Source organism: Bactrocera tryoni, chromosome 4 (genome assembly GCF_016617805.1).
Source record: "Bactrocera tryoni isolate S06 chromosome 4, CSIRO_BtryS06_freeze2, whole genome shotgun sequence".
Lineage (NCBI taxonomy): Eukaryota > Metazoa > Arthropoda > Insecta > Diptera > Tephritidae > Bactrocera > Bactrocera tryoni.
The window spans coordinates 52,025,167-52,047,364 of record NC_052502.1 but is presented as its reverse complement, the minus strand read 5'-3'; the positions used below and the strand labels follow the sequence as shown (position 1 = coordinate 52,047,364).

At 35.6% G+C, this 22,198-nt stretch overlaps 2 protein-coding genes across 7 annotated transcripts in view; both read right to left on the bottom strand.

Annotated features, from left to right (window-relative positions):
• LOC120774162 (neurobeachin) overlaps positions 1-22,198 on the bottom strand; it is a 713,474-nt gene that overhangs the window by 225,665 nt on the left and 465,611 nt on the right. The gene's annotated exons all lie outside the window — the stretch shown is intronic.
• Positions 2,502-4,071, bottom strand: LOC120774163 (probable serine/threonine-protein kinase dyrk2). The gene has a single exon (XM_040103585.1). The coding sequence runs from the start codon at positions 3,784-3,786 to the stop codon at positions 2,515-2,517; it is 1,272 nt and encodes a 423-aa protein (XP_039959519.1). The 5' UTR covers positions 3,787-4,071; the 3' UTR covers positions 2,502-2,514.

The following is a 22,198-nucleotide window of genomic DNA, read 5'->3' as shown; positions in this document are numbered from 1 at the left end:
CTACTGTTATAACAGTGATGCTGTTAACAGAGTATAAGGAGGTGCAAATGTTAATTGTACAAAAATAAAAAAAATATCAAATTAAATTAAATAGCACGAAAACAGAGTCACATAAAACAGTCTGTTATTAACATCGCTTATGTTAAGTCTTTGCTGTTGTGAATGTTATGAAAATAACTTATGTTATATATTTCATATTAAGGGGCATGCCTGTTGTTATAGCTTCAAAAACAACATACTGCAATTTCGAATCAATAAATCAAATAGCTTTTCACTTACAGCCTTCTAAAATGTAAACGCGCAGTTTAATCATTTTATCTTTTCTGTAAATAGCTCTTCAGATAAGCATAATGACCTAACAACTGAAGTCATAAATTTTTTCTAACGTCGCCATTTTGCTAATTTTTGACTTCATTCGGTCGTAGGTCATTGTACGGACAATATCTTGTAGAGATAATTTTGTTAAGCTTTCTTTGCGGAAAAAGCTGCAACAATCAAGCGTGAGTCGTGTCAAGCTGTCATGTTATTTTAGTTCAGTATTTTTTGCCATTTCATTATAGAAACCTGGCGCACGAACAACGTTTACAAATCATTCTACTTCATGACGAAAATTCACGTTCTGAAAAAAATGTGTTTCGCGCGCTCACCTTATCTCAACATAACCGGCCTACAGAGCCTACTATTCGCAACACTGTCACCCGACATTCGTCATTGGAAAGTATTCGACCAAATAGACCACGTCTGGCACGCAGTGAAGAAAATACAGCAGCCGTCGCTGAGAGTGTACTCGAAGACCATGGAAAGTCGATTCGGCGTGGTTCGCAGCAACTCGGACTGACGTATGGAACGACTTGACGCATTTTACGTCGAGATCTTAAATTGAAAACGTACAAAATACAATTTGTGCAAGAACAGAAATCTCTCGACCTTTTTAAGGGACATCATCTCGCTTTTAAAAAGTTTCAAGAAGATCCGACGTTTTCGAGCCAAATTTTTAACAGCTATGAGGCCCATTTCTGGCTCAATGAGTATGTAAACAAGCAAAATTGGCGCATTTAGGACGAAAAGCAAACTTAAAGGGATTCAAGGGCTGCCATTTCATGAAGAAAAAACAACGGTTGTGTATGGTTTGCGGACAGTTGGAATCATTGGTTCATATTTCTTCAAAAATGGTGCCGGTGAGAACGTAACCGTCAATGGCGACCGTTATCGCGACGTGAAAACCGACTATTTGATGCCTGAATGATCTTGGCGACATTTGAATTCAACAAGACCTCGCCATTTCCCCCATATCGCATCATTTAATGGATTTATTGATAGAACACTTCGGTGAGCAGATAATTTCACGTTTTGGGTGGGACTTTTTCCAGCGGGGTTACATTAGGTCTAAACAGGTCTATGCGGATAATCCCGCTTCGATTCAGGCCTTGGAGTAAAACATCACGCTTGTCATTCGCCAGTGACCAATCGACATGTTCGAACGAGTCATCGAAAATTGGGCTCAACGAATGGACCATCTGATATGTAGCCGCTGCCAACATTTGGAAGAGATAATCCTCGAAAAGTAAACGCGAAAGAATCTTATTTCGAATGATAATGAAAATTTCTCATCAAATTTGAAGTTTCCGTGTTTTATCTGCAAAAGGTGTTTTATCTTGCAGGTAATCTCAAAATGGATCACCAAATAAAACTAGATAGAGTTTAGTTAAAAAACGATGTTTTAGCCACTAAAATAGCAAAATAGTAAATGCCAAAATGAACGTTAAAAATATTGAATTGTTTAAGCATCTCTGTTTTAAAGACAATTGCCCAATTAGCATAAACTCAAGTTTGCAAGACAAATTGAATAGTGAAACTTCATTTACAAACTCGGTATTGAGAAATTCCAAAAACAAAGATAAGCATAAATTTGGGAAAATGTGAAATTTTCTGATGAGTAGAGTACATACCAGATATTCGAAATACAATTTCCTAGACAAACGAGCGAAGACTTATAAAAGTTAATCCCTGACTTTAAGCGCTTGAAAAATCTAAGACATTTTTCAAACCTCTATGTATTTGCCATCAATGTTTTATAATATTTCAGGTGTAAAACGTCGGGAGACAAGTTGCTTTAAAAATATACTTTTATAAATTTCAACACTTCTACTATTTAAAAAATTGTGAAAAAGAAAGAAGTGGAGTTAAGTGACACACAATAGCACACAATATTAAACAAAGAAACAAAGAAATATTTATTGACAAAAGTGAGAGTGAAAATGAGTGAATAACCAGAAGTCTGCTTAGTGGTAATGTGAGCTGAAGCGATAAAGGTAGAATGTGAAATGAAGGTGTGGTATAACTGTAAAGCGCAAATATACATTATATTTCATATAAATTTTTTGACGAAATCGGCAATTGCTACTTTTACAACCAAAGCAAAAGCGATTCAAACCTCTTTTCCAAATTGTTTTTTGAACACTTCAAAGTAACCAACTTTTGTTTTGCACTTCGAATTTCACTTGATTTAAGTTTTCAAAACTTCTCCGATATACTATAGATGCGTTTCACACTCACACACTTGCGTCTTAGGCGCTCACATTCGATTTCCCGAAAGTCCGCATGCGACGACGAACACGAATTAGATAAACCGAACTCGCGTTCCTCACCCAAACCGGGATCACTATCCTCACCGCACGAGGCCAGCGACGCGGAACCGGCCGAAGCGGACGCCGACGAATCGGACGAATCACCGCTCGTATCCGATTCACAATCCGATGTACTGCCGTCACTATCGTGCGCAGTCGTTTGTGCTGCCGACGCGTTGGCGCTACGATTTCGTTGATTTGCACGTTTAACCGAAGTGGTTGTTGTTGTTGCAGTAGGATTTGGCGGATCACGCGACGGACTGGCAATCACCGCTACACCATGCACCAGCACACTTTCCACCGCACACGCTGCGCGTCTACGTTCGTTGTACGTTTTGTTGTTGTTATTGCTGTTTCTATTCTTATTATTGTTACTCAATATGGCGCGCTTCAAGTCCACAGCCAAAGGCGAGGCAGGCACCGTCGCCGGCGGCAAGCAGTCAAAATGATTCACCACACTCGCCGCTGGCTGTTGTGTAATGACGCCCGCAGGCACGCCCAGCACCGCTGTGGTCTCGGGAAATATGCGATTATCGGAATTGGAAGCGCCGAACTTCGAGAATAGCGAGCGCGCCGAATGCTTATTCTTTTGTTGTTGTTGCTGCAGGAAGTAGTAGTCGCGCGGTAGTGACGAAGTCGCGTACAATTCTTGCGACTCGTAGGCGCTACGGTAGGCGGGACGAAAGGCAGCGCCGCTGCTATTGCCGCTGGCCACACTCAAGCTCCCGCTGCCGGCGGCCGAGCCGAAAGTGCTGCCCAAACCGCTGCTATGCAAAGCTGGCGTACTCAACGAATTGTCGCCGGCGTTGCTGGGTGCGCCGCTGCAGCTGCTGCTGCGTATGCTGCCCTCTAGCTGTTGTTCGAGTTGTTCGCGTTGTTGTTGTGCGCGTAACTGTTCACTTATAATGCTGGCGGTGGAATCGCTCGGCGTCAGCGATACGCTGGAGGTGGCGGCCAACAGCTGGGCGCCCAAGAGCGGCGTCAAATTCGCTATGAATTGCTCTTGCTGCAGCTGTTGTCGCTGCTCGTCCAATTGGCGGCGATAGGCCTCGATTTGATCGGTCGAATTCGGTGACGTACTATGCAGGCATCCTTGAAAGAAATCCAGCGCTTCGTATATTATGAAACATAACCCAAGGACAAGGAATGTCTCCATCATAAAAAAGTGGTGGCCCACAGCGGCATTTTACGCCACAAGCCACAACTAAGCGACACGACGCACACACACACACAGACAGAGATACCAATATGCGAGCGCAGACTGTATGCGAGCACGACGCGTAATCGTTTGCCGAACACAGAAATTCACTTTATAGGTGCTTGTTGTTGTTGCTGCATGTGTTTTCAATTGTTTGTTAATTTATTTAAAATCATTTGTGATTCTTAAAATGATTTCTAAATTAAAGCTTTTTGTGCGGTGTTCTCTTTAATTTGCTTTCTTTAATACTGCTGCTGAAAATTCAAGCCTAAAATTATACAACAAATAGCGTTTACGGTCATTGCACTGTGTGCTCGTGCAGCGCATTGCGAAAATTTGTGAAAATTTGCCAACAATTTGCGAAATTATTACTACAAAGGCAACAATCAAAGAAAAAAATAATAAAAGTGAAACGAAAGTTGTGATATTGTTAGAAAATTTAAGAAACTTGAGCATACTTACATTTCTAGAAATTTATGGCCTACATCTAGGAGTTTTGCACGTTTTTTTTTGAATTTTTATTATTTATACGAAAACTTTTTTCTAATAAGTATTAAATTTTCAATATTCACCAACATGCTATAATTTAAACTTTTCTGTAGTAAACATTCCGTTGTTAATGCAGCATACTTTTAGGCGCATTTTTAAAAAAGCAGGTAATTAGAGCAAAATATTCAGTAATTTTGCTCTTGCATTAATGCCAATCATTTATTTTAAAATAGTTTGTATTTTTCAACAAAAATAACAAAGTTATAAGCGAAAGGCGGAGAGTCAGTAATTTGAAGCATGATTGAACATTTTCAATGAATTTCAACGAATTTTCAAACGAATTTGCTTAATTAAATTTGTAAGTATTTTATTTGCAAATCTGTGCTTATTTAAATAATGTTTTTGCAGCTTTTGGGAAATAACTGTGCATTATTATGCAGATAGTTTTGTAAATATTTAGGCGAAGCAAAGCAATTAAGTTTATAAAAATCCAAAAAGACTAATTATATTGCATTTTTAGCATTAAAAAGTTTTTGCACATAATTTATGTGCATCGCGATGTATATCTCTGATTTATTATATTTAAATTGCAAACATTTGTGCAAAGCTAAATTATGTGGTTTTAGGAAAAAATGTGCAAATTAAGTCATGGCTGCAAATACGAGCAAAATAAATGAGTGTAGAATGTAAATATTCACTGATTTTTTAATCAAAAGTATATTTATGTTTCCACGAAATCATTCAGGTAATAAGTTATTATAAACCTTTAAAGGTTTTTCGGTATATTGTGGGTACTAAACTAAGCTCTTTGTGATATTAAGCAAAAGGACAAGTAAGGACTATGGAAAGACACAGTGGAAAAAGGAATGATAAAAGAAAGTTTCTAAACAAACAATGCAATATGCAACAGATTCCAATTCTGGACTTACGAACATATTCTACTATATGATAATAGAACATATCTTCATTAAACTCAGCAGCCTTCCAAAATCTTACTACCAAAATCAGAACATATTTCTATTCAACTTAGCGGCCTTCAAATAAACAATAATGATCAAAAACTCCTATAAAATTGAGACCGAATAGGACACTTTGTCCTGACCACACTAGATAGATCCTAACTCTTAAAGATGTCTGTAGATATGCTTGCTTAATCAAGGCTTTTTTCTTGCTTGGAAAGACCTCGAAGGTTATGGTTATGGTTATGGTTTATGGCTCGGAAAACATCACATACCTTAGAAGAAATTTATATCAAAATACTATTTGATTTAGTTTAGAGTAATGTGAAGATCTAAATATGTTAACTCAGATGATGAATTTTAAATATCACTATGTTAATTTAAAGCATAATTTGAGAAATTTCTGTGCGACCCACTAATGAAACCCAAGCAACCAATTCAACCCCGCCTAGCTCTGAATTGAGTTCACTTGCTGATAGATTTTTTTACCATCAAAAGCACAAAGGAACAGTGATCACAAGTAATTTTGATCTGCACAGATTATGCAATCCTCGAGAAATACAATAGGGTTGGTATTAAAAGACTTTCCTCAAGTAAACTTCTGCTTTGATTACTTTCCTCCTTTAAAAATTACGTATCTACAAGGCTCAACCAATCTGCAAACGTTTCACAAGTTCAAATTTTCATAAGTTCATATTTTCACAAATTTATATTTTCTGAAACACCCTATACTCGTAGCATCCACCTTAACTCAAGGAAATTGAATTTTTATTAGACATAACTTTTTCAAACTGCTGAAATGGAAAGTGGCAATCAACCACTAATTAAGGGAAATTTGAAATTCCACAAGAGCAGAGCGCGTTCGCGAGGCTTTGTGTCAAGTCTACAGCAAAAGTAGAAGCGGCACCACTGCAGAACGCTATGCACAACCTGAAATAAGTTTTGAACCGGGAATTGCTTAATCGGCATTAATTCATAGAAAATTACAAGGTTGCTTTTGGGCGTGTAACAGCGAAATTTCAAGTTGACCAACGAAAAGAGATGTGGAAGATAATTTGTCGTAACGAAACACAAACGATGAAGCAAACAAGCACATGCGAACTTTAATGATTATATAAAGCATGAAATTTGAAGCATAACTCAAGGCGTTTAATACAAACCGGATATTTTGAGAAAGAGTAAAAGTGGCGACTTCACAGAAATTTACTAGTCACACAAGAAGCGCACAGTCGACAACTTAAATCACTTTCAATTAAAAACTCACCACAAGTGTTAAACCAATTACTGGTGATTCAACAAATTGAATTTTGACGACAGACAACAAAGCAGCGATGGCTGTCAAAAATCTAACAGTTAAAGGGCGAGTGACATACGAAACTTTGAGCGATTGCGGTGAAGTATTGAAAAGGTTAAATTATATGTATATACAGTAGTTATTCGATAAGACATGCGAGGCAATAAAACTTTGAAGCATACTTTTAAGCGCACATTTTTTAGTTACTAAACTCTATAAACTAGTTTATCGCGTTACCACTATGTTTAGCACTGCTTTGCAATAACCACGCCTGTGTGTAATACATAACAAATTGAGGTGCAAATGCGGCTACAGCAATTTACTACAACTTCAAGCAAACTCGATTACCGAAGAAACTTTTGCCTCTTACCAGAATTGCCAAATGCGAAAAGTGGTAAAGTTTTTGGTTAAAATCGGAAGACTAAACTCACAAAGTGTTACTACGAGCTAGTAAACGGCATAATATTCTTCTTTTATGCAGTAGTTCAAAGGATCAACGCCTTACGCCAAAAACTGTGTAATGAAAATTGTCAAAATTTTTAGTTTTGCAAACTATAAGGTCCGCTGTTATTTATGTGCTTGGAGTCTAGCTTGATTTGTGGTTTCCAAGACTTAATTTAAATTTTTAACTCTTCTATATTTTTCCTTTTCCATATAATGTTTCGTAGATCTAGCGTTAAAAGTACATTTTAGCGTCTGTTTGTTTTTTACTGAATTTTTAGCGTCAAAAAGTAGTTTAGAATATCAGAGGTAGCTTGGCAATGAAAGTAATACAGATGGCGTCGATTTAATTCAAGTGCGCCTAAATGTATGCTACACTGTTTATTGGTTGTCAATTGTTTTAAAATTTTCCGAACTAAAGCAATCTTCCAGTCATCGTGCGCTAGACTTTAAAGCATAATGAATCAAGAACCCTGTTAATCGGTGGGTTTATAAATTACTTGTATTTTTCTATCTTTGAACCGATCTTAAACTAAGCATTAAAAATAAACTAATCACCAAACTACCCATCTATTATTTCGCAGCAAATCTCTGAACGAGTTGGCAATTTTCAATGATTTCAAGGCAACAAATTTCAACTTTTATATACATATGTATATGTGTGCGTTGTAGTTTTCTTGCCTCAAAAACCCTTTTAAAGAAATTTTGTTTCCAAGAGGTTAACTAAATACCATTACTGTCGTGATTGTGCAGAAAATTGGACCACAACATTCTTTACGTTAGTGCAATGATTGCCAACAAAGGATTCTTAAAGTGACTGGCGCCCGTAAGATTTAGGTAAATGCAAGTCATTCGGTTTAATATCAAGAAAATCTACAATTCAATATTTTTATGAATTTGGAAGCACCTAAAATATACGCACCATATTTGCAAGATACATACTCGCAAGGGTAGTCATAGACTTATAGAAATTGCCATGTACTTCTGGTGAAAAATATTTAACGGCAGCAATCTTACCTTTCACGGCAAGGTCACTTAAGTGATTATATCAACATGCAAGTCAGAAAAAACATTTTTTTTTTTGGAAATTTTGTTTGAAAGAGTATTCCCGTTCGAACCAACTTGAAAGATAGAATAGTAAAAAAAAATTAATAAATAAAAAATACAGTGAAAGCTCTGTTAAATGGACGCTCTATTAAGCGGGCATTTCCATTAGTCAAGCACATTGGCCGATTTATTTGTATGAACATACTCAAATTGGATTGTTATACCGACAAAAACGTTTTCGCCTTTATTGGTAAATAAAATTTTCACTGTATTGAATAGTTTATTATATGAATAATAGTATAAAATTTATATCACAGCAACACGTGGCCAGATTCACTTGTATATTATAAAATACAATATGGTTCATATACAGATTTCAATTCACTTTAATAACACTACCAAACAAATCTGAAGGAAGCCTTTTCGACTGATTTGCCAAGAGGTCTAGGAGTATTTGAGGTGCCTTGACTAAGAATTTGAATTGAAATATTTTCGATCACATAAAGCTAGTTTTGTCATTTTGGTAAATGATGGTGGTTCACTTCAGTAAAACAAAAAAACCTACGTTTTAAGAGATTTTTACTATCATTTTTGGTTTTAGCAATTCAAAATTTGCAAGAGACAAAATTTGATTGAAATTAGTGTTGAATCCCCTGATCCATAGCAGAACTCTAAAAAGAAAGTTATCTGGCGGTGAGGAAAACTTTTCTCCTTAAAATTACTCAAATCCAAAACCGAAATAAAGAGTTCACTACAGATGAATACAGTGGATGTTCTAAATACTGATAAAAAATTTCGATACTTTACAAATGACGGCCTTCCAAAAATAATGGGTTTTGGGAGAAAATTTACACTTAAAAATCAAAATTATGATCAAGAAGTAAAGAAGGGCTATGTTCGGATCAAAGTGAACAATTTATACTCTTGCAACTTTCAAGAATCAAAGTCCGAGAAATCACTTCCGATTATTGTATTGAAAAATTTTTTCTGTTTTTTTGTCAATACCACATACTATTAACGAGCCACTTACTAAAAAGATGCTCCCTGGATTTCATTATGGTGCCACACATACAATCGCCAATCATATGGAGTAAAGTCAGGCAGATGTTCGAAAATTCTGATATAAGTTATATAGAGGTCAGGTGAAGTTTTCGCACAATTTTATCTTCTTTAGGCACAAAGATACACTGTTTTAAGTGAAACATGATTTGTAATTATGATTGAGATAACTCACATATTGGCCAATATATACAGCATAGAGTTACCTGGAAGTTCGGAAATTATATATTAGGTATGGGAACGCATGGAAATTTTGATCCGATTCAACCAATTTTTTATACATAAAATTATTATTGTCAATCTTTCTGATTTTCATTTGTATTTCTCAGATATTGATTGATATTTTCGGTGAAAAGTCAGCTATAAGTACTGGACTCCGCATCTCCGGTATTTGGGGGCTTAAACAGTTTTTGTTGGATTTGGACATATTTTCGTCGTAATATGGCATACGCTAAAAGCATTATTCATGTAAACTTTTATCCCGTTATATTAATTGCTTTTTAATTTTTTCAGTGGAAACGATTTCACCCATTTCCGCACTAAGCCATAAGAATGTGAAAAGAATGTCACGAACCAACTTTAAATGAAATCGGTGGGTCGGCTCCCGAGACAAGTGATTTTACATAAAAGTGGCCGATGCCATACTAAAAAAATGTTTACACTGCTTCTTATAACGCCTTATCATAGCATTTCGGATGTAAAATTTAATGTAGAGTACCGTTATATGAAGAGTCGACGTTACTATGACAAATATGATAGTGATCTGTCAACCAGTTAGTTCGATTTTTTACAATGGATAAAAACATCGAGCAAACAATATGTCTCAAATTTCATATTTTGGGTTTTATTTACATTTTCCGGTTACTTTTCTGTCACAATGTATGTACACTTGATATATAAGTGATATAAAAACAGATTTTGTGCAACTCTTAAATGAATAGAACCCTTTAAAAAGGCATTAAAAGGATTTGCATCGCTGAATCAGAAAGGATAGATAAGACTTGGCAATTTTTACTCGAAGTTCTTTATAAATAGCTTGATAATCAATCAACTTTTTTGTAAGTGTTCTCATATAATCTATCGCAAATATTTAATTCATAGTTATCGAGCTTTGTATCTATTTTTTTGTTTTAACTTTAGATGTTGTTTTGCTTTTATTATTTTTTTTTGTAATGAAAATTAGTAATTTTTTAATGTTGTAAATATTTTGAATTTTTGAAGTATACCTTTAGGAGCTAATTATACAAATCATATTAATTTTCTTTACCGCCAATATATCATATATTCAGCAGATAAATCGAGAAGCGAATGAGCATATGAGGAAGAAATTCCTCTTAGGAAATAAGCGATATTTCGGAAACCTATAAAAAGTGCAGGGTTCGCAATGGTTCAAAGAAATAGTTTTAAACTAAAAACTAAAGTGAAGTACCGTGTTCACTTACTAAAATTTCACAAAAATCCAATTCAATTAAGTTTGCCATGCAGATACGTCACCACTTTTGCAATGACTTTAATACTTTTCAACTGCTGTGACCAGAATTAGGACACGGCCGAATTTTCAACACAAAATGGCGTCTGATTATAACAAAGTTTCCGCTGATTGCTGCAGAGCCAGATAATTTGTGTGCTTTCACTTTCACTTTGACAAACATAACAGTATTTGCAAAAATAGACTACGCAGCCAGCCAAAAACAACAAAGAAGTACTAAAGTATATTTTAGAAAGTGCTTAGATTACAAGCGGCAGCAAGTGTTATGCAGAAGCGGATATTTAATTCTACATTGTTGGGCCTAAGGCTGGGCAAAAGTTTAATGAAAAGTACGAATACGGTAGCAACCAAACTATATAATCAAACTGGCAACTCTTTCCATAGCAAACTGCCGTACTTGCGTAGCTACATTAGAGGATGCTCGACAAATTTGCACACAACTTTTTCTATGTAATTCTATGCTTTGCTTAATTCCATTAGATGCTGCGGAAATGGCAGCAATCAGCAAAGGCCGCAGCACTGGCTCTTGTGCATACACACATACATATAAGAAAATGAAAGAGAGATACTACATATGAAATTAGATAGCTGTGTGCCTGTGTGTATATATTACGGTTGGGTGGTTATTTCTCTCGTTTCACTTTCGCTTTGCGGAAATTTTTCCTTCTTTACACTTTTCGTTCGTTTGAAATTTGAGTCAGCATAAAAATATCATTGCCTACTTTTAGGGTTGCAGCCTCAAAAACTAAACATTCACTTATCTGTGCTAAACGAACATTTACTGCGAACGGGCGACTGAATAAACAACTTTTTGGCAGTTAGTTGTTTGGCTCTTGGCCATATCAAAGCAATACTAGGAAATATTACACACACATAGAAAGGTCTACAAATATATACATAGAAAGTTCTACAAACACATAGAAAGCTCTATGCACACATATTTGTCTACACGATATATGAGTGACGACTGATTGACAGCAGCCAGCCGGCAAACGAGGCTGACATCATTGCATGCACTTCGCAGCACCATATTTGTCTGCAAAAATGTTCGCGAAGCGAATTCGCTTAAAGCAAATCGCATGTGGTTCGTCGAAGCTGTTATAACAGGATATACATAATGCCGAATATAATGTATGGTAGCAAAAATATATTTGCTGCAGTGATATGAATTTAATTGTATATATACAGAAATGTAGTATACATTTAGGCGCTGTAATGTAAAGCTTGGTAAATGCGTACATAATTCGACAAAGTTGCACTTACGCACTTTTTGCATATATTTAAGTGAAATTTTGTATTTATTTCCGGCGGTCGAGCTCACTTGGCATTTGACTGTGGGCGCTATGGACTGTAAAGTGATTTCAACTTGAAAACTTTTTTACTTGACAAGGTATCTTCACGATATTTGGCATGAATTAATGTCCCAGACAATGCTATAATCCACGAAGATTTTAGTCAGATCGGTTGACTATTGCATATAGCTGGGATGTAAACTGAACGATCAAAATCAACTGCTTGTATGGAAAATTTTTCATTTGACGAGATATCTTTATGAAATTTGGCATGAAATATCATATAAAGTAGTGCTACAAATCTTTGAAGAAATTTTTCAGATCTCACCACTATATGATATAGCTGTCATACAAACTGAACTAACAGAATAAAAATATTGTAAGGAAACGTATGTATTTTTGAAGGGTTTTAGTTGTTGTTGTCGAGGCAGAATTATTTTTGAAGGATATTTAACTTCACCGCAACCGTGGTCAACATTTTTCCATGTTTTTTTTCATTTCTTTAACTTTTGCAATTTTGAAGCTAGGTTATTGTTGGCTTAAGGCTGTAGCGCTTTATGGTTCTTTTATGAAAAAAAAAATATTCCAGCTTTTCTTTACAGCAGCTGGTGACTACGCGCTGACCTCAACTTGTCTCTAAAAACTTATGCTACAAATATATATGTATAAACAGTTGTACGTATTTAGCCAACGCAGTCAACAAGCCAAGCAGCAGCCGCATTGTGTTGTGGACATTTGTCTGCATAATTTTTAACTACTTCAACTTTTTATTATTCTAGCGTGCTTTATTGTTGTTGTTTTTTTACTTTTTAGTATGATCTCTTGGGCGCATTCAGTGGACGCCGCGCTCGTTGCTGTCATAATTTCATCGTTTTTGCTTGGCGCCTATTGTTATGCAGCGGAATTTCGCGCACGTTTTGACGCAGCTTAGTTATGCAAGTCATACATAAACATATTTAGACACTTGCTGGCTGAAATTGTGCATAACCTTCAACACAAATTAAAAGAAAAGTAAATTTGAAGCCGTGAAGTAGCAGAGTATAAAAAAGTAGCAGCATTTTAGGCGCACTGCAACTGAATCAACCAGTTATCTATGTATTTATATAGGGCACTGCGGTACACTAGTTTTGAATTTGCAAATAACGTATTTTTTTCATTAACACGACCTGACCTCACTGAGTAAACTAGTTTCATAAGCGCCCATCGATTTACTATAATTTTTTATGTGTTTGCATAAAATCTGCTCTCACTGATTTCGACTATAATCGCTCGTTGGCTGTGTAAAGTATTTACTGCACCATTTTCGTTGTTTGTGTAAGCAATTTATGCGAGAGTACGGTAAATGTTATGGTGAAGACATAATATTTTATGACTGAGTTGAAATGAGAACAGGGTCAGGGCAACTGAGCGAACATAGGTATACACATAAGTGAATGTGGGTGTGTAAAGAAGTAAGTTGGATAGATTCTATTATTATATTATTCAGTAGCTTATTCGCTAGAAGCAAAAATAATTTCTTACTTCTCTGGATATCCCATAGAGAGCATTAATATTAAGATTAAAGGAGGTTTCCAGTTAAACTGGTAATATTTAAAAAAATCGAAAAAAGTTAAAAAGTTTGTGAAAATTATCTTTGAGTACCCGCTATTTAAAAAAATTCTTTTTTTTTCAGTTTTACAGCTTCTTCCAACATTGCTTTCTTTTTCAGATGACCTGGTCCTTAACGACGTGCTTAAAAAACTAGAAGATCGTGGCTGCCGGGTGGTTGCCTATGCAGACGATGTATCACTTATGGTCAAAGGAAAGTTCTTGATTACCGTGTACGAGCTGACGCAAGGGTATCTCAGCGTCAAAACAAATTTGGCAATCGAAAGTGGTCTCGCCATCAACCCAAATAAAACCGATATGTTTTTATTTACCAGATTATACAAGATCCCGGTGGCACCGCTACTGCAACCTGCGTATACGTGGAATATCTAGGGCTCATCCTTTGTAAGAAGCTTTCATGGAAGCCGAATATCGAAAATAGAGAGCAATAAGCATTGATTGCATTATACTGTAGTAGAGGGGACACAAGATAGGGTCTCTCGAAAGCAAAAGATAGGGTCTCTCGAAAGCAGTCCTCGAGCTGTAGGTTCTATAGAGTCCTTATGTGATGGAGGGCTTTAGAAAATACTACACTTGCAAAGAAGCTCGAGAGCGTTCAACAGGCGGCGCCCAACAGTATTTGTAGTGCATGAGGTCCACTGCAACCGTGGCACTTAAAGCCATCTTTCACATAGTGCCCGTAGACATCCTCGCAAGATGAATGGTTACTAAAATTGCTATCAGATTCGGAAATATTCTTCCTCACCGCTAATCATCTTGTTTTTCGGAGGTGCTCCTAGTGAACTGCTAAGAGATCCAGCGATGTAAAATTTTTCAAAATTAATATACGGTTATTATAATGCAATAAATACTGTGAATCGTCACTTAAAATGCAAAACAATGTAACATCACTTTTCATAAGTTTACAAGCGAAGGAAAAATGGCATAATAAAAACCACTCATTTTGGAACAAAATTTGGGTTTCGGTTATAAAATGGTTATATATAGGTTATACATTGGTTATATATTGGTTATATCTGAGAGCGGAAGCTTGAAATTTTACGGTGTAGTGAATCGAGTAAAGAACTCAATTTAAATTTTTTTGATGGTTCGTTGTTTTGCATTTCACGGGAAGATATGTAAACTTGTATTTTGTTTATTAATTAATATTCACGAAAACAAAGTTATATTTTGGCTTGCAAGTGGATATAACTCCTCAATAAACACACTTAAATCTCTTCAAAGCGACTATAGAAGAAAATCTTAACATGGAACCTTTAGCTAAAACTTCTACACTACAGAAGTAAATTAACAAAAAAAAGAAACCCAAACGACGATTTGTTGTGCCCTCCTCCGTATAGTCCTGACTTGGCACCGAATCACTTTTCTTATTTCCGTACGTAAAAAATAAACTTAGAAAAAGAACGTTCGACACCTCGAGAGGCGGTTCAAAAGGCATCTTATGGAGATACCTCAATCAGAGTGGCAAAAGCGCTTCGACTATTGCACCAACAGTGATATTTCTCAATGAAACCAATCACATAGGAAATATAATCTAAAATAAAATTTTACTTCAAAATTTTTTTCTAAAATTTGTGACTGTATCATATTTTTGCTACAGTTGTAGTTGTTACTCAAAAACTCTTAATTTGTGGTTATATTCTTCATAAGAAAAACGATACTGAATTCAAAAAAAATGCACACAATATTCTATAGAAATAGCACTCCTACATGCAGTAGTTGTAAAAATATTTACAGACATACGCCTGTGTTCATGTAAAAAATATTTCGGTATTTGCCAGCCACTGCTTTCATGCTCTTTTTTGTGCTTTTCACTTGCAACAATAATCAAAAGAATTTGGGCAAATATTTTTCGACTAATACAATCATTGTGCGTCCGCCGGCACTACAAAGCAAATAATGCAAATTCTCTTAAAATCAAAGCAAAATAACAAAAATTTATTTGCACACACACACACACATACACACGCACGGACAACTGCACACAAAATGATACACCGTCAGCAAAATTGAGAACAAAAGTCAAAAGCATAAAGCACTACTTCGGATTTCATTTATTTCATTACTAATTAATAAATAGCCGACAGGCAAATGTCTGCGCTCGGAACGGAGTGTTCAATAGAAAGCAACAACAACAAAAACAGCAAATTGCAAATTCATGTAAAACCAAATAAAAGCTCTTTCAAGCGAAAACTGCTGAATATTTTTATTCTAATTGATGTTGTAAATGCAGAAATAACTGTGTTTTAGTGTTCCTTTTTCAAACATGAAAGCTACGGTAAAAATAGTAAACTGAGTGGCAATCGGAAATTTATAGAATATAAAAATAAAAAAATTCAGAGGAATTATTTTACACGAACGAAAGACGGAGTTTGAAAGGAAGAATTCCGAAATATTTAAAACATACAAGGAGCGTTCCAAAGAAAACAGGACTTTAAAAAAATAGAAAACATGGTTTCAGGACAAAATCAATTTATTTTATTCAAAATAGTCCCCTTCTGCTTCAATACAGCTTATTGCACGGTCCAAAAGTATGCCGAACGAGTGTTTTAGCTGGTTGGCCGGAATGGCCGCCAGTATGCCGGTGCAAGCCTTTGGAATGGCCTCTACGTTTGCCTAACGCTTTCCTTTCATGGGAAAATGGATTTTTCCGAAGAGGACGAAGTCGCACGGTGCGATATCAGGTGAATATGGGGAGTGGTTAATGGTTAAAATGTGTCCATCGATTAGACCGATTCTGAGCAATTTTTGGTCGTCAGTCAATGTGTGTGGAATAAACAGAAATACGATAAATTGATGTTCTGGAGATGTTCAATTCGATTTCCATGAATTTCAATGATGATTTTGGCTGACTTTCGATGGAATTTCCAGAGATCAAGGATTTTGATTGGCCCACATGTTATTTGTGTCCTCACGACCACTTTGCAAACGTTGAAACCACTCGTGCTACGGGTTAGGCAATCATCGCCATAAACTGTATCTGGATTTTGATGGATTAGTTTATGTGGCAGCTAAATGCTATAGTGTCTGATCTAAACCATTTTTGCATCATTAATACATGCTAAATTTCATGATGATACCTTCTCAAATGAAAAAGATGTCCATAGAAGGACTCGAGTTTGATATGTCAGTTGTATGGCGGCTATATGCTATATGAGTCCGATCTGAACAATTTCCTCGGAAAAGGTAAGATCTTAAGCTTCATTTAACCAAAAAAAAATTAAATTCGGGCAAGTTGAAAAAAAGTTACAACTGTTAAAAATGAGTGGAAATAATTAAAAACTTCGCTATGTTTTGAAATTTTTGTAAAAAATAAGGAAGAATACCACGCAAGCTACCAAGGTAATTTGTGAAGTTTACGGAAACGATGCTGTATCAGTTCGTGGGGCACAAGAATGGTTTGTTTGCTTTCATTCTGGAAATTTCGATGTGAAAGAAGCACCTCGCTATGGTCAACCTATCGTTGAAAAAGTCGATAAAATTATGGAAAATATTAACCAAGACCGTCACATAAGCAGCTATGACATCGTTAAAGAACTTAGCATTTATCATCCAAACGATTTAGAACCATTTAAAAAGGCTGGCTACAAAAAGAAGCTCAATATTTGGTTACCACATGAGTTGCCTATGAAAAATGTATTGTACCGAATTAACATCTGCGATTCTTTGCTGAAACGAAATGAAATCGAAGTCGCACAAAATGGTACATCTTTGGATGTTTAAAGTTCATTATAAATACAAAAAAAAAAATAAGCTGAAGTTTAATTAGAAATACGAAAAGACTTTTTAGACTACCCAATATTGAACTGAACTGGTATTCGAAATAATAGTAGAAGACAATTAGAGGGTACCAACGAAAAATTTTAATACTTGGCATTAATTTGAAGTGGAGCTAAAAATGCGTTCCAATTGGCTGTTGACATAAATGCGGCAAAATAAAAAGGTTCATTCTACGGACCTATTATGGTACGGTAAAAATCAGATTGGTGTATTTCACAGGAGATATATTTTTACGCCTGATCATTGGAGATCCTGCTCACCGACAGAAGTCTCTATAAAAGCTATCGTAGGTCAATTAATCAAGTATGTAATGCTTAGACTCGAGCAATTGTTAATTAATATTTCACATTTTTTAATGTTTATAATTTTCTTTCAAATCAGCTTGGGAACTGTAAGTCGTACTCAAGAACTATATCGAACCAAAAGTATTGTGACTATGGAAGTATAGATTTTTGAAGCACTTGAGTATTACGAAAGTATCGATCTTATCAATGCCTTTCTGGTTAAATTTAGGTGGTTCTCAATATAATTTTAATACTTTTGTGGATGTTTGAATGAGCTCATAGCAGCTACTTGATAAATGCAATAAATTAAAAATGCTTAGAATGATTTAGTACAAATCTATAACGTATAAATTCACCAATTGGAAAATGTTTGCCAATCCATATTAATTTTGAACATATTTAGCCTTCCAAAACTTAGTTACAATTCAGTTTTCCTGCGACTTAATGACTTAAAAACTGAAAAAAATATTACTGACGTGTTTTTGCTAAATGCCATTCATACATTTATTTACACAAATCCGCTGTCTACCCTTGTGACCACAAAATCCAGCTTAACTCTGCTTACGTCACTCACATGACTGTGTTGTGCCGCAAGCATAAATAATAGCTTGCACATACAGCACACGATACGTAAATCAAATATACCTTCATATAGTATATGAGCTAAAATACAACAAATGCAAAGCAATGCTGTCGGATTTAATAAAAGCTGGATGTTTAAGCCAGAAATTCATTTTTTTACAACGAAGCTAGACCAACTTCCACAAAACCGCGTAACTCAAAGAGTCGCACGTTTAATGGATTAATATTAAAGTCTTAAAAAAAGTGTTTTTTTGTTATTACTTAACTCAAAAAAATATAACTCAACAAACCTATAATGTGGCAGTCTAAACATTTTTATGAAATAGTATATGTAAAGTGTCTACTACGCAAGGCCAAAGCCAAAATTTGGCAGCAAAAAACTATTTTTTCGTTTTGTTTTTTAATTTCCTTTCTCTTTTTTCTTTATTTAATTTCAGCAAATTCTTACATTTTGCCAAAAAGCTGTCACACATGACATATTGAGCACATCAAATCGATTTATAATCCATCAAAGCTGGCAACATGCGGCACATCAAAGCAACGGCAACGGAAAACAAAACCAACAAACGGTAAACAAGTAATAACAACAAACAAAGCATGTTGTAACAACAAGCATATAAGCAAATAGACGCACAAATATTCCAATATCTTTTGTACACACCGCCTCCAATAGGTTTTCTGCTTTAGAGGCATGAGGCAACCTTTCATTCTACTTTGTATACGGCACAAACACACACACAGACGTACACCAGCTCTCGTTCTGTGTGGCACTTTTCGGTATATTGCCCTTGCTGCTTCGCTGCTTATGAATTGGGCTTGCAAAAAGCCAAGCGGCTATCAGTTCGAAGGATATTGAAAAGCCTTGCATGCGAATTGGATTAAAATGTTACGTATACGCCATGGCACACGCTGCAAAGCAGCAAGTCCGTTTGTGTGTGAAGGCCAAATATTGCATGGAATTGAAAGAGTTGCATATGTGCAACAATAACAAAAACAGCACCAACAAAAATTAACCACAACAACAACAACAAGCAAAGAGGAGAATGGCAGCAAATCGGTAGTAAAAACAAAGCAATAACAACAAAAAATCCATTGCGAACTGGCAAGTGAAGGTGAATGGCATGAAGTAAAATGGCGAAATAGAAAAGAAGGGACAAAGAGAATATGAGGAATGTAAAACACATGCAAACTGCTAACCTGAAGAGCACGGTGCGTGGCATAGACATTTTGTTTTGTATCTAGTGTAGACTTTTTCGAATAAGTTAACGTTCAACGGCGAATCAGCAGAATCAAAAATTTTGGTGAAAACTTCTTACAAGTGACTTAGGTGGCAATTTTTAAAACCAAAATATTAAGGCGATAGACGATTTGTAGTTTTTCAGTAATTCACTGAGAAGCAATTATTTTTGTCTGTCTGTCTGCATATACACCAACTAGTTCTTTAGTTTTCGATACTTTGATCTCAGACTTAGCATACGCCTTTTTCCTTAGGAAGCTGCTCACGTGCCTGAACTACGGTAGCATATAAATAGCTGTCATGCAAACTAACCGATCAAAATCTAGTCCTTGTACAGAAAAATTTTGTATTTGACAAGTTATCTTCATGATATTTTGCATAAATTATTTCCCGAGCCAACGTTATATTCTTCAAAGAAATTATTCAGATCGGATAACTAGAGCATATAGCTGCCATACAAACTGATCGCTCAAATTAAGTTCTTATATGGAAAACTATTTTCTTAGTCAAGATATCTTCACCATATTTGGCACGAATTACTGTCCAAGGCAGGGCTCTAATCTGCAAAGAAATCGCTCAGATCGGTCAACTCTAGCATATAGCTGCCATACAAACTGTTCGATTAAAATCAAGTTCTAGTATGGAAAACTTCTCTATTTCACAGGGTATCTTCATTAAATTTAGCGCAGATAACTGTCCAAAGCAACACTATAATATCCGAAAACAACAAATCCGACAACTATAACACATATCTGCCATACAAACTAAGCAATCAAATTCTACATATAAATCTTTAATATTCCTTCATTTTTAAGAAATGCCCGTTTGATTGATATTATAGTTACAGTACTGTCGAAGTTAACGATTTTTGGCTTTTACCCCCCCTGCAACAAAAATAACTCAAGCCTCAATACAAAAATGTTTCAATACTATTCCGATATCACCTACTAGTTTCAAACACTTTTTACAGGGAGTTACCCAGAATCAATTCATAGAACGCATAATGCTGTGATCCACTTAAGCATTACATACTTTCAACAAGAAACGCATCCAGAGTCTTTCCATTTTCTCGTTTTAAAGCTTCTTTGTATCATGTGAAGCACATTTGGTTTTTGCACTGAACTCTACATTGACTAAAAGGTACTTTCTCTTCTGCGAAAATGTAATCACAAAGTGAAATGAGGAACCAATAACATCTCAGGCGCGTGTGAAAAAAGTAGTCATTCTACACAAATATATAGATGCAAGCTTTTGTTTTATAATGAAAAGGAAATTTTGAAATATTTTCAAAAAAGAAAAACTGTAAATATTATTTCTACTAATTCCCAACGTGCTCGCACAAATGAGAAAACGCCAATCGGCATGCAATATTTGCCGCTGTCCAAAGTCGGGTCAGCAAACTGCAGCATTTCGAAAAGCAAACTAATTGCATTTAATGTGAAACAGCAGCATAGCTTACAGCAACAACAACGAAGCAATGGTACCATATACGGCTGACACGCCCATTATTCACACAGCATATAAACACACACACACAGAAACAGACGTGCAGACAGCACTCGATAAACTCACTCCTGCCGCAACTCTTTCAACACACACTAGTGTAGTGTGCCGTTATGCATTAACTGTACTTCCATTTCAAGAGTCAACACAACAAGAAAAAAATCAACCAGCAACAAAATAATGATAACAGATTTATATTGCCGCAATACTTGGCAGCTGAGCCGCAGAGGCATCAACAAACATTGCGCAAAACTTCACATGGTACGTGCCTTTTCATTTGGCAAGCTACTTTGTGGCGCAATAACAACAAATGAAGCACTGTTCACAATTGCAAGCGAAATAAAGTAATCAAACTCATCGCAAGTATATTTCAACTGCAAAGAGCGGTATGTGGCGGCACAACAGCTCCGTGGCATGAGGGACGCTAAGTGTGTGTAGAGCTACCTTGCGGCAGACCATAGAGAAATCAATAGCAAAAGCTTAAGAGAAATGAAGTATTGAAGAAATAAATAAGCTTTTCATTGGTTATAGGAACTAACAGCGCTGACTTGCAACAAGCTACTCGCAAGTTGTATGCCACAAGCAGCAAGAGGGCTTAATTGTTGGAAAAAGGTAGAAAATTGGATTTCATAGAATTTCGCATTTATAACGGTATTGAATTTTAGCTTCACGTGAAAACTCTATAAAAAGCGGTAATTTAGACATTTATTGATAACTACTTGCCAGTTAATTTTATTTAAAAACAAGAAAAAAACTTTAACGTGGCTATCACCAGGTGCATTTTTATAGAATATAGTGATAAAAAAATATATTTATATACATATATTTATTCTGATTTTAATTGTTTAGTTTGTATGGCAGCTACATATATGTATGCTATAGTGGTCCGATCTGAACAATTTGTTCGAAGATTGTAGCGCTGTCTGGGAAAATAATTCATGCCAAATTTCATGAACATACCTTCTCAAACAGAAAAGTTTTCCATACAAGGACTTGAGACCGATTGGTATGTATGGCAGCTATATGCTTTATAAGTCCGATCTAGACAGTTTTCTCGGATATTATAGTCATGTCTTGGATGGTAATTTCTGCCAAAAATCGTTAAGCTGCCTTTTCAAACAAAAGAGTTTTCTATAAAATAACTTGAATTTGATCTGCAGTTGTCATGAAAAAGTCATAATTGAAACTAATAACTCTTTTATATAAAGATCAACGCTTTATTATCTGTTCTCTACTTCTACTTCTAAGAACGAGAAAGAGAATTTACGCTTATATCTCTCTCCGTTCCTGTATGAGGGCTTAATATGAG